This window comes from Oncorhynchus mykiss, chromosome 9 (assembly GCF_057628025.1).
Source record: "Oncorhynchus mykiss isolate SJ-2025 chromosome 9, ASM5762802v1, whole genome shotgun sequence".
NCBI lineage: Eukaryota > Metazoa > Chordata > Actinopteri > Salmoniformes > Salmonidae > Oncorhynchus > Oncorhynchus mykiss.
Window position 1 is genome coordinate 4,572,715 of NC_143030.1, and position 14,528 is coordinate 4,587,242.

At 37.8% G+C, this 14,528-nt stretch overlaps 1 protein-coding gene across 1 annotated transcript in view; it reads right to left on the bottom strand.

Annotated features, from left to right (window-relative positions):
- LOC110518222 (Fc receptor-like protein 5) overlaps positions 1-14,528 on the bottom strand; it is a 35,096-nt gene that overhangs the window by 19,404 nt on the left and 1,164 nt on the right. The window contains exons 2-3 of the mRNA XM_090183315.1: positions 13,266-13,310; positions 1,996-2,256 (exon numbers count right to left, since the gene is read on the bottom strand). Of these exons, the coding sequence (XP_090039441.1) occupies positions 1,996-2,256; positions 13,266-13,310 (306 nt within the window). The remainder of the gene's footprint in view (positions 1-1,995; positions 2,257-13,265; positions 13,311-14,528) is intronic.

The window sequence follows — 14,528 nt, forward strand, 5'->3', positions numbered from 1 at the left end:
AAACATCATATATAAACAGGTCTCTCCAGGATCACAGCTCCAGCTGTATATAATATATAAACAGGTCTCTCCAGGATCACAGCTCCAGCTGTATATAATATATAAACATCATATATAAACAGGTCTCTCCAGGATCACAGCTCCAGCTGTATATAATATATAAACAGGTCTCTCCAGGATCACAGCACCAGCTGTATATAATATATAAACATCATATATAAACAGGTCTCTCCAGGATCACAGCTCCATCTGTATATAATATATAAACAGGTCTCTCCAGGATCACAGCTCCAGCTGTTTATAATATATAAACAGGTCTCTCCAGGATCACAGCTCCAGCTGTATATAATATATAAACAGGTCTCTCCAGGATCACAGCTCCAGCTGTATATAATATATAAACAGGCCTCTCCAGGATCACAGCTCCATCTGTATATAATATATAAACAGGTCTCTCCAGGATCACAGCTCCAGCTGTATATAATATATAAACAGGTCTCTCCAGGATCACAGCTCCAGCTGTATATAATATATAAACAGGTCTCTCCAGGATCACAGCTCCAGCTGTATATAATATATAAACATCATATATAAACAGGTCTCTCCAGGATCACAGCTCCAGCTGTATATAATATATAAACAGGTCTCTCCAGGATCACAGCTCCAGCTGTATATAATATATAAACAGGTCTCTCCAGGATCACAGCTCCAGCTGTATATAATATATAAACATCATATATAAACAGGTCTCTCCAGGATCACAGCTCCAGCTGTATATAATATATAAACATCATATATAAACAGGTCTCTCCAGGGTCACAGCTCCATCTGTATATAATATATAAACATCATATATAAACAGGTCTCTCCAGGATCACAGCTCCAGCTGTATATAATATATAAACATCATATATAAACAGGTCTCTCCAGGATCACAGCTCCAGCTGTATATAATATATAAACAGGTCTCTCCAGGATCACAGCTCCAGCTGTATATAATATATAAACAGGTCTCTCCAGGATCACAGCTCCAGCTGTATATAATATATAAACATCATATATAAACAGGTCTCTCCAGGATCACAGCTCCAGCTGTATATAATATATAAACAGGTCTCTCCAGGATCACAGCACCAGCTGTATATAATATATAAACATCATATATAAACAGGTCTCTCCAGGATCACAGCTCCATCTGTATATAATATATAAACAGGTCTCTCCAGGATCACAGCTCCAGCTGTTTATAATATATAAACAGGTCTCTCCAGGATCACAGCTCCAGCTGTATATAATATATAAACAGGTCTCTCCAGGATCACAGCTCCAGCTGTATATAATATATAAACAGGCCTCTCCAGGATCACAGCTCCATCTGTATATAATATATAAACAGGTCTCTCCAGGATCACAGCTCCAGCTGTATATAATATATAAACAGGTCTCTCCAGGATCACAGCTCCAGCTGTATATAATATATAAACAGGTCTCTCCAGGATCACAGCTCCAGCTGTATATAATATATAAACATCATATATAAACAGGTCTCTCCAGGATCACAGCTCCAGCTGTATATAATATATAAACAGGTCTCTCCAGGATCACAGCTCCAGCTGTATATAATATATAAACAGGTCTCTCCAGGATCACAGCTCCAGCTGTATATAATATATAAACATCATATATAAACAGGTCTCTCCAGGATCACAGCTCCAGCTGTATATAATATATAAACATCATATATAAACAGGTCTCTCCAGGGTCACAGCTCCATCTGTATATAATATATAAACATCATATATAAACAGGTCTCTCCAGGATCACAGCTCCAGCTGTATATAATATATAAACATCATATATAAACAGGGCTCTCCAGGATCACAGCACCAGCTGTATATAATATATAAACATCATATATAAACGTAACATCAGCTATCTGAAACCAGATGAACCACTAAACACTATAATGTTAGTAGATGGTGTTTGTGGACATACCAGGTACTGTGATGTTGACAGAGTTGCTGTGTTCTCCAGATCCAGACTCACACCAGTACACTCCACTGTATGATTTTATTAGTGACACGTTGCATGAAGATCCTTCTGGTTTTCCCCATTTTCTTCCACAATCTGAACGCTCCCCAGAGACTATGGATCTCTTCACTCTCCATCCAGCAGATTTCCCCTGAACCGCACATCTCAGAGAGACAGACTCAAATTCAAAGAACTGAGATCTGTCAGGACTGACACTCAGAGAGGCTGGAAGATAGAGATCAAAGAAAGAGAGGGAGAGAGAGAGAGAGAGAGTTTCGTTGTCTAAAGTAAATTATTAAATACTCTAACAGAGATACTGAAACACAGCAGAGAGGCTATTCTCTAGCTGTTTAACTTAGTGATGAGGGTAGGATACCTGCCACCCCAATATACAGAATAAGGACTGACATCTCTGTCAGTAATAACTAAGTTTAGGTAGTGTTAGTGTAGGGGAAGGTAGGTTTAGTGTAGGGTAGGTAGGTTTAGTGTAGGGTAGGTAGGGTTAGTGTAGGGTAGGTAGGGTTAGTGTAGGGGTAGGTAGGTTTAGTGTAGGGTAGGTAGGTTTAGTGTAGGGTAGGTAGGGTTAGTGTAGGCAGGTTTAGTGTAGGGTAGGTAGGGTTAGTGTAGGGTAGGTAGGGTTAGTGTAGGGCTAGGTAGGTTTAGTGTAGGGGTAGGTAGGTTTAGTGTAGGGTAGGTAGGTTTAGTGTAGGGTAGGTAGGGTTAGTGTAGGGGTAGGTAGGGCTAGTGTAGGGGTAGGTAGGTTTAGTGTAGGGAAGATAGGGTTAGTGTAGGGGTAGGTAGGGTTAATGTAGGGGTAGGTAGGTTTAGTGTAGGGGTAGGTAGGTTTAGTGTAGGGTAGGAAGGGTTAGTGTAGGGGTAGGTAGGGTTAGTGTAGGGGTAGGTAGGGTTAGTGTAGGGGTAGGTAGGGTTAGTGTAGGGTAGGTAGGGTTAGTGTAGGGTAGGTAGGGTTAGTGTAGGGTAGGTAGGGTTAGTGTAGGGTAGGTATTGTTAGTGTAGGGGTAGGTAGGGTTAGTGTAGGGTAGGTAGGGTTAGTTTAGGGTAGGTAGGGTTAGTGTGGGGTAGGTAGGGTTAGTGTGGGGTAGGTAGGGTTAGTGTGGGCTCTTTAAGGTTAGTTTGGGGTAGGTCGGGTTAGTGTGGGGTTGGTAGGGTTAGTGTGGGCTCTTTAAGGTTAGTTTGGGGTAGGTCGGGTTAGTGTGGGGTTGGTAGGGTTAGTGTGGGGTAGGTAAGGTTAGTGTGGGGTAGATAGGAGGTAGTTTAGGGTAGATATTATGGTATATGTGGTGTTCTCTGTAATTATTGGGACAATTTCCATTTCCACAGAGGGTTCTACCTGGAACCAAAAAGGGTTCTACCTGGAACCAAAAAGGGTTCTACCTGGAACCAAACCAGACAGACGAGAAACCTTTTGGACCGTTTTATATAAGTGTGCAGGACATCATAGAACAACATGGAGGGTCAGAGAAATGCTTAACTAGAGACTGAGCAGGACTTCCTTCTCCAAATATGACTCAGAGGAATTTATCTCTTGAAATATAATAAAGATGTAAAAATATATATCATTTTAAGCAAATCTTAATTAATTAAATCTGTTCGTTAAATCTGTTTGATGAAAATGTAGAGACAGATGATCTATCTGGTCTGTCATAATATAATAGAGACAGTAGTTCTAGCTGGTCTGTCATAATATAATAGAGACAGTAGATCTAGCTTGTCTGTCATAATATAATAGAGCCAGTAGATCTAGCTGGTCTGTCATAATATAATAGAGACAGTAGATCTAGCTGGTCTGTCATAATATAATAGAGACAGTAGATCTAGCTGGTCTGTCATAATATAATAGAGACAGTAGATCTAGCTGGTCTGTCATAATATAATAGAGACAGTAGATCTAGCTGGTCTGTCATAATATAATAGAGACAGTAGATCTAGCTGGTCTGTCATAATATAATAGAGACAGTAGATCTAGCTGGTCTGTCATAATATAATAGAGACAGTAGATCTAGCTGGTCTGTCATAATATAATAGAGACAGTAGATCTAGCTGGTCTGTCATAATATAATAGAGACAGTATATTGAGCTGGTCTGTCATAATATAATAGAGACAGTAGATCTATCTGGTCTGTCATAATATAATAGAGACAGTAGATCTAGCTGGTCTGTCATAATATAATAGAGACAGATGATCTATCTGGTCTGTCATAATATAATAGAGACAGTAGATCTACCTGGTCTGTCATAATATAATAGAGACACAGTAGATCTAGCTGGTCTGTCATAATATAATAGAGACAGATGATCTATCTGGTCTGTCATAATATAATAGAGCCAGTAGATCTAGCTGGTCTGTCATAATATAATAGAGACAGTAGATCTAGCTGGTCTGTCATAATATAATAGAGACAGTAGATCTAGCTGGTCTGTCATAATATAATAGAGACAGTATATTGAGCTGGTCTGTCATAATATAATAGAGACAGTAGATCTATCTGGTCTGTCATAATATAATAGAGACAGTAGATCTAGCTGGTCTGTCATAATATAATAGAGACAGATGATCTATCTGGTCTGTCATAATATAATAGAGACAGTAGATCTACCTGGTCTGTCAAAATATAATAGAGACACAGTAGATCTAGCTGGTCTGTCATAATATAATAGAGACAGATGATCTATCTGGTCTGTCATAATATAATAGAGACAGTAGATCTAGCTGGTCTGTCATATTATAATAGAGACAGTAGATCTAGCTGGTCTGTCATAATATAATAGATACAGTAGATCTAGCTGGTCTGTCATAATATAATGGAGACAGTAGATCTAGCTGGTCTGTCATAATATAATAGAGACAGTAGGTCTAGCTGGTCTCTCATAATATAATAGAGACAGTAGATCTAGCTGGTCTGTCATAATATAATAGAGAAGGTAGATCTAGCTGGTCTGTCATAATATAATAGAGAAGGTAGATCTAGCTGGTCTGTCATAATATAATAGAGACAATAGGTCTAGCTGGTCTGTCATAATATAATAGAGACAGTAGGTCTAGCTGGTCTGTCATAATATAATAGAGACAGTAGATCTAGCTGGTCTGTCATAATATAATAGTGACAGTAGATCTAGCTGGTCTGTCATGATATAATAGAGACAGTAGATCTAGCTGGTCTGTCATAATATAATAGAGAGAGTAGATCTAGCTGGTCTGTCATATTATAATAGAGACAGTAGATCTAGCTGGTCTGTCATAATATAATAGAGACAGTAGATCTAGCTGGTCTGTCATAATATAATAGAGACAGTAGGTCTAGTTGGTCTGTCATAATATAATAGAGACAGTAGGTCTTGCTGGTCTGTCATAATATAATAGAGACAGTAGGTCTAGCTGGTCTGTCATAATATAATAGAGACAGTAGGTCTATCTGGTCTGTCATAATATAATATAGACAGATGATCTAGCTGGTCTGTCATAATATAATAGAGACAGATGATCTAGCTGGTCTGTCATAATATAATAGAGACAGTAGATCTAGCTGGTCTGTCATAATATAATAGAGACAGATGATCTAGCTGGTCTGTCATAATATAATAGAGACAGTAGGTCTAGCTGGTCTTTCATAATAATATAGAGACAGTAGGTCTAGCTGATATGTCATAATAAAATAGAGACAGTAGGTCTAGCTGGTCTGTCATAATATAATAGAGACAGTAGATCTATCTGGTCTGTCATAATAAAATAGAGACAGTAGGTCTAGCTGGTCTGTCATAATAAAATAGAGACAGTAGGTCTAGCTGGTCTGTCATAATATAATAGAGACAGTAGATCTATCTGGTCTGTCATAATAAAATAGAGACAGTAGGTCTAGCTGGTCTGTCATAATAAAATAGAGACAGTAGGTCTAGCTGGTCTGTCATAATATAATAGAGACAGTAGGTCTAGCTGGTCTGTCATAATAAAATAGAGACAGTAGATCTAGCTGGTCTGTCATAATATAATAGAGACAGATGATCTAGCTGGTCTGTCATAATATAATAGAGACAGATGATCTATCTGGTCTGTCATAATATAATAGAGACAGTAGGTCTAGCTGGTCTGTCATAATATAATAGAGACAGATGATCTAGCTGGTCTGTCATAATATAATAGAGACAGATGATCTATCTGGTCTGTCATAATATAATAGAGACAGTAGGTCTAGCTGGTCTGTCATAATATAATAGAGACAGATGATCTAGCTGGTCTGTCATAATATAATAGAGACAGTAGGTCTAGCTGGTCTGTCATAATATAATAGAGACAGATGATCTAGCTGGTCTGTCATACTATAATAGAGGCAGTAGATCTAGCTGGTCTGTCATAATATAATAGAGACTGTAGGTCTAGCTGGTCTGTCATAATATAATAGAGACAGTAGATCTAGCTGGTCTGTCATAATATAATAGAGACAGTAGGTCTAGCTGGTCTGTCATAATATAATAGAGACAGTAGGTCTAGCTGGTCTGTCATAATATAATAGAGACAGTAGGTCTAGCTGGTCTGTCATAATAAAATAGAGACAGTAGGTCTAGCTGGTCTGTCATAATATAATAGAGACAGTAGGTCTAGCTGGTCTGTCATAATAAAATAGAGACAGTAGATCTAGCTGGTCTGTCATAATATAATAGAGACAGATGATCTAGCTGGTCTGTCATAATATAATAGAGACAGATGATCTATCTGGTCTGTCATAATATAATAGAGACAGTAGGTCTAGCTGGTCTGTCATAATATAATAGAGACAGTAGATCTAGCTGGTCTGTCATAATATAATAGTGACAGTAGATCTAGCTGGTCTGTCATGATATAATAGAGACAGTAGATCTAGCTGGTCTGTCATAATATAATAGAGAGAGTAGATCTAGCTGGTCTGTCATATTATAATAGAGACAGTAGATCTAGCTGGTCTGTCATAATATAATAGAGACAGTAGATCTAGCTGGTCTGTCATAATATAATAGAGACAGTAGGTCTAGCTGGTCTGTCATAATATAATAGAGACAGTAGGTCTTGCTGGTCTGTCATAATATAATAGAGACAGTAGGTCTAGCTGGTCTGTCATAATATAATAGAGACAGTAGTTCTAGCTGGTCTGTCATAATATAATATAGACAGATGATCTAGCTGGTCTGTCATAATATAATAGAGACAGATGATCTAGCTGGTCTGTCATAATATAATAGAGACAGTAGATCTAGCTGGTCTGTCATAATATAATAGAGACAGATGATCTAGCTGGTCTGTCATAATATAATAGAGACAGTAGGTCTAGCTGGTCTGTCATAATAAAATAGAGACAGTAGGTCTAGCTGATCTGTCATAATAAAATAGAGACAGTAGGTCTAGCTGGTCTGTCATAATATAATAAAGACAGTAGATCTATCTGGTCTGTCATAATAAAATAGAGACAGTAGGTCTAGCTGGTCTGTCATAATAAAATAGAGACAGTAGGTCTAGCTGGTCTGTCATAATATAATAGAGACAGTAGATCTATCTGGTCTGTCATAATAAAATAGAGACAGTAGGTCTAGCTGGTCTGTCATAATAAAATAGAGACAGTAGGTCTAGCTGGTCTGTCATAATATAATAGAGACAGTAGGTCTAGCTGGTCTGTCATAATAAAATAGAGACAGTAGATCTAGCTGGTCTGTCATAATATAATAGAGACAGATGATCTAGCTGGTCTGTCATAATATAATAGGGACAGATGATCTATCTGGTCTGTCATAATATAATAGAGACAGTAGGTCTAGCTGGTCTGTCATAATATAATAGAGACAGATGATCTAGCTGGTCTGTCATAATATAATAGAGACAGATGATCTATCTGGTCTGTCATAATATAATAGAGACAGTAGGTCTAGCTGGTCTGTCATAATATAATAGAGACAGTAGGTCTAGCTGGTCTGTCATAATATAATAGAGACAGTAGGTCTAGCTGGTCTGTCATAATATAATAGAGACAGTAGGTCTAGCTGGTCTGTCATAATATAATATAGACAGATGATCTAGCTGGTCTGTCATAATATAATAGAGACAGATGATCTAGCTGGTCTGTCATAGTATAATAGAGACAGTAGATCTAGCTGGTCTGTCATAATATAATAGAGACAGATGATCTAGCTGGTCTGTCATAATATAATAGAGACAGTAGGTCTAGCTGGTCTGTCATAATAAAATAGAGACAGTAGGTCTAGCTGATCTGTCATAATAAAATAGAGACAGTAGGTCTAGCTGGTCTGTCATAATATAATAGAGACAGTAGATCTATCTGGTCTGTCATAATAAAATAGAGGCAGTAGGTCTAGCTGGTCTGTCATAATAAAATAGAGACAGTAGGTCTAGCTGGTCTGTCATAATATAATAGAGACAGTAGATCTATCTGGTCTGTCATAATAAAATAGAGACAGTAGGTCTAGCTGGTCTGTCATAATAAAATAGAGACAGTAGGTCTAGCTGGTCTGTCATAATATAATAGAGACAGTAGGTCTAGCTGGTCTGTCATAATATAACAGAGACAGATGATCTAGCTGGTCTGTCATAATATAATAGAGACAGATGATCTATCTGGTCTGTCATAATATAATAGAGACAGTAGGTCTAGCTGGTCTGTCATAATATAATAGAGACAGATGATCTAGCTGGTCTGTCATAATATAATAGAGACAGTAGGTCTAGTTGGTCTGTCATAATATAATAGAGACAGATGATCTAGCTGGTCTGTCATACTATAATAGAGGCAGTAGATCTAGCTGGTCTGTCATAATATAATAGAGACAGATGATCTAGCTGGTCTGTCATAATATAATAGAGACAGATGATCTAGCTGGTCTGTCATAATATAATAGAGACAGTAGATCTAGCTGGTCTGTCATAATATAATAGAGACAGATGATCTAGCTGGTCTGTCATAATATAATAGAGACAGTAGGTCTAGCTGGTCTGTCATAATAAAATAGAGACAGTAGGTCTAGCTGATCTGTCATAATAAAATAGAGACAGTAGGTCTAGCTGGTCTGTCATAATATAATAGAGACAGTAGATCTATCTGGTCTGTCATAATAAAATAGAGACAGTAGGTCTTGCTGGTCTGTCATAATATAATAGAGACAGTAGGTCTAGCTGGTCTGTCATAATATAATAGAGACAGTAGGTCTAGCTGGTCTGTCATAATATAATATAGACAGATGATCTAGCTGGTCTGTCATAATATAATAGAGACAGATGATCTAGCTGGTCTGTCATAATATAATAGAGACAGTAGATCTAGCTGGTCTGTCATAATATAATAGAGACAGATGATCTTGCTGGTCTGTCATAATATAATAGAGACAGTAGGTCTAGCTGGTCTGTCATAATAAAATAGAGACAGTAGTTCTAGCTGATCTGTCATAATAAAATAGAGACAGTAGGTCTAGCTGGTCTGTCATAATATAATAGAGACAGTAGATCTATCTGGTCTGTCATAATAAAATAGAGACAGTAGGTCTAGCTGGTCTGTCATAATAAAATAGAGACAGTAGGTCTAGCTGGTCTGTCATAATATAATAGAGACAGTAGATCTATCTGGTCTGTCATAATAAAATAGAAACAGTAGGTCTAGCTGGTCTGTCATAATAAAATAGAGACAGTAGGTCTAGCTGGTCTGTCATAATATAATAGAGACAGTAGGTCTAGCTGGTCTGTCATAATAAAATAGGGACAGATGATCTAGCTGGTCTGTCATAATATAATAGAGACAGTAGGTCTAGCTGGTCTGTCATAATATAATAGAGACAGATGATCTAGCTGGTCTGTCATACTATAATAGAGGCAGTAGATCTAGCTGGTCTGTCATAATATAATAGAGACAGATGATCTAGCTGGTCTGTCATAATATAAAAGAGACAGATGATCTAGCTGGTCTGTCATAATATAATAGAGACTGTAGGTCTAGCTGGTCTGTCATAATATAATAGAGACAGTAGATCTAGCTGGTCTGTCATAATATAATAGAGACAGTAGGTCTAGCTGGTCTGTCATAATATAATAGAGACAGTAGGTCTAGCTGGTCTGTCATAATATAATAGAGACAGTAGGTCTAGCTGGTCTGTCATAATATAATAGAGACAGTAGGTCTAGCTGGTCTGTCATAATATAATAGAGACAGTAGATCTATCTGGTCTGTCATAATATAATAGAGACAGTAGGTCTAGCTGGTCTGTCATAATATAATAGAAACAGTAGATCTAGCTGGTCTGTCATAATATAATAGAGACAGTAGATCTAGCTGGTCTGTCATAATATAATAGAAACAGTAGATCTAGCTGGTCTGTCATAATATAATAGAGACAGTAGATCTAGCTGGTCTGTCATAATATAATAGAAACAGTAGATCTAGCTGGTCTGTCATAATATAATAGAGACAGTAGATCTAGCTGGTCTGTCATAATATAATAGAGACAGTAGATCTAGCTGGTCTGTCATAATATAATAGAAACAGTAGATCTAGCTGGTCTGTCATAATATAATAGAGACAGTAGGTCTAGCTGGTCTGTCATAATATAATAGAGACAGATGATCTAGCTGGTCTGTCATAATATAATAGAGACAGTAGATCTAGCTGGTCTGTCATAATATAATAGAGACAGATGATCTAGCTGGTCTGTCATAATATAATAGAGACAGTAGGTCTAGCTGGTCTGTCATAATAAAATAGAGACAGTAGGTCTAGCTGATCTGTCATAATAAAATAGAGACAGTAGGTCTAGCTGGTCTGTCATAATATAATAGAGACAGTAGATCTATCTAGTCTGTCATAATAAAATAGAGACAGTAGGTCTTGCTGGTCTGTCATAATATAATAGAGACAGTAGGTCTAGCTGGTCTGTCATAATATAATAGAGACAGTAGGTCTAGCTGGTCTGTCATAATATAATATAGACAGATGATCTAGCTGGTCTGTCATAATATAATAGAGACAGATGATCTAGCTGGTCTGTCATAATATAATAGAGACAGTAGATCTAGCTGGTCTGTCATAATATAATAGAGACAGATGATCTAGCTGGTCTGTCATAATATAATAGAGACAGTAGGTCTAGCTGGTCTGTCATAATAAAATAGAGACAGTAGTTCTAGCTGATCTGTCATAATAAAATAGAGACAGTAGGTCTAGCTGGTCTGTCATAATATAATAGAGACAGTAGATCTATCTGGTCTGTCATAATAAAATAGAGACAGTAGGTCTAGCTGGTCTGTCATAATAAAATAGAGACAGTAGGTCTAGCTGGTCTGTCATAATATAATAGAGACAGTAGATCTATCTGGTCTGTCATAATAAAATAGAAACAGTAGGTCTAGCTGGTCTGTCATAATAAAATAGAGACAGTAGGTCTAGCTGGTCTGTCATAATATAATAGAGACAGTAGGTCTAGCTGGTCTGTCATAATAAAATAGGGACAGATGATCTAGCTGGTCTGTCATAATATAATAGAGACAGTAGGTCTAGCTGGTCTGTCATAATATAATAGAGACAGATGATCTAGCTGGTCTGTCATACTATAATAGAGGCAGTAGATCTAGCTGGTCTGTCATAATATAATAGAGACAGATGATCTAGCTGGTCTGTCATAATATAATAGAGACAGATGATCTAGCTGGTCTGTCATAAAATAATAGAGACTGTAGGTCTAGCTGGTCTGTCATAATATAATAGAGACAGTAGATCTAGCTGGTCTGTCATAATATAATAGAGACAGTAGGTCTAGCTGGTCTGTCATAATATAATAGAGACAGTAGGTCTAGCTGGTCTGTCATAATATAATAGAGACAGTAGGTCTAGCTGGTCTGTCATAATATAATAGAGACAGTAGGTCTAGCTGGTCTGTCATAATATAATAGAGACAGTAGATCTATCTGGTCTGTCATAATATAATAGAGACAGTAGGTCTAGCTGGTCTGTCATAATATAATAGAAACAGTAGATCTAGCTGGTCTGTCATAATATAATAGAGACAGTAGATCTAGCTGGTCTGTCATAATATAATAGAAACAGTAGATCTAGCTGGTCTGTCATAATATAATAGAGACAGTAGATCTAGCTGGTCTGTCATAATATAATAGAAACAGTAGATCTAGCTGGTCTGTCATAATATAATAGAGACAGTAGATCTAGCTGGTCTGTCATAATATAATAGAGACAGTAGATCTAGCTGGTCTGTCATAATATAATAGAAACAGTAGATCTAGCTGGTCTGTCATAATATAATAGAGACAGTAGGTCTAGCTGGTCTGTCATAATATAATAGAGACAGTAGATCTAGCTGGTCTGTCATAATATAATAGAAACAGTAGATCTAGCTGGTCTGTCATAATATAATAGAGACAGTAGATCCATCTCCAGACAGAGAGACAGGGAGGGAGATAGGGAGGGAGATAGGGAGGGAGATAGGGAGGGAGACAGGGAGGGAGACAGGGAGACAGGGAGGGAGACAGGGAGACAGAGAGACAGGGAGGGAGACAGGGAGGGAGACAGGGAGGGAGGGAGGGAGGGAGGGAGGGAGGGAGGGAGGGAGGGAGGGAGGGAGGGAGGGAGGGAGGGAGGGAGGGAGGGAGGGAGAGCCAGTTGGTGTCAGACTGTCCTATTGTAGTATGGAATCTAAGATTCTGCAGACCTGATTAGTAAAACTCCCCACAGAGTGATAGTCAACATAGATAGTCAAAAAGTTAGAACAGGTGGAGATCCATTATGGAACCTTCTTTACTAAGAGAATAAGGACTGGAGACTGACATGAAGTCACAACCAATGACGAGACCAGGAAGACATGATACTATTATAGAACAGGTGATGAATATAGAGAAATATTACTATTATAGAACAGATGATGAATATAGAGAAATGTTACTATTATAGAACAGGTGATGAATATAGATAAATGTTACTATTATAGAACAGGTGATGAATATAGAGAAATGTTACTATTATAGAACAGGTGATGAATATAGAGAAATGTTACTATTATAGAACAGGTGATGAATACAGAGAAATGTTACTATTATAGAACAGGTGATGAATATAGAGAAATGTTACTATTATAGAACAGGTGATGAATATAGAGAAATTTTACTATTATAGAACAGGTGATGAATATAGAGAAATTTTAATATTATAGAACAGGTGATGAATATAGAGAAATGTACTCACCTCCACCTTGTCCGAGGCTACAGTATACCAGTGTACTCAACAGCACTGAAACACACAGAGAGAACTATCACTATGGTACATGATGGAAACACTGAAACACACTGAGAGAACTATCACTATGGTACATGATGTAAACACTAAAACACACAGAGATAACTATCACGATGGTACATGATGGAAACACTGAAACACACAAAGAGAACTATCACTATGGTACATGATGGAAACACTGAAACACACAGAGAGAACTATCACTATGGTACATGATGTTAACACTGAAACACACAGAGAGAACTATCACTATGGTACATGATGTTAACACTGAAACACACAGAGCGAACTATCACTATGGTACATGATGGAAACACTGAAACACAGAGAGAACTATCACTATGGTACATGATGGAAACACTGAAACACAGGGCTGGACCACAGATATCAATTTCCTTAGTAGTCAGAGTTAGTAAGAATCTGTTGGACTCCATCTGCATTGGAAAGTGCATTTTGCTCTACGACCCCCAAAGTGTCAAGGGATTCATCTGAAGTTAGTCAGCTCTTCAGTCAGAACTGATTGGGCAACAAACTAATATGACCCCACTATGGAAAGGGGAGACTCAGATACAAACTAATATGACCCCACTATGGAAAGAGGAGACTCTCAACTACAAACTAATATGACCCCACTATGGAAAGACGAGACTCTCAGCTACAAACTAATATGACCCCAGTATGGAAAGGGGAGACTCTCAGCTACAAACTAATATGACCCCACTATGGAAAGAGGAGACTCAGGTACAAACTAATATGACCCCACTATGGAAAGGAGAGACTCTCAGCTACAAACTAATATGACCCCACTATGGAAAGAGGAGACTCTCAGCTACAAACTAATATGACCCCAGTATGGAAAGGAGAGACTCTCAGATACAAACTAATATGACCCCACTATGGAAAGAGGAGACTCAGCTACAAACTACAATGACCCCACTATGGAAAGAGGAGACTCCCAGATACAAACTAATATGACCTCACTATGGAAAGAGGAGACTCTCATTACAAACTAATATGACCCCACTATGGAAAGAGGAGCCTCAGATACAAACTAATATGACCCCACCATGGAAAGAGGAGACTCTCAGCTACAAACTACAATGACCCCACTATGGAAAGTGGAGACTCTCAGCTACATACTAATATGACCAGACTATGGAAAGAGGAGACTCTGCGACCACTACAAGTGTCAAGGGACTCGTCTGAAGGTAA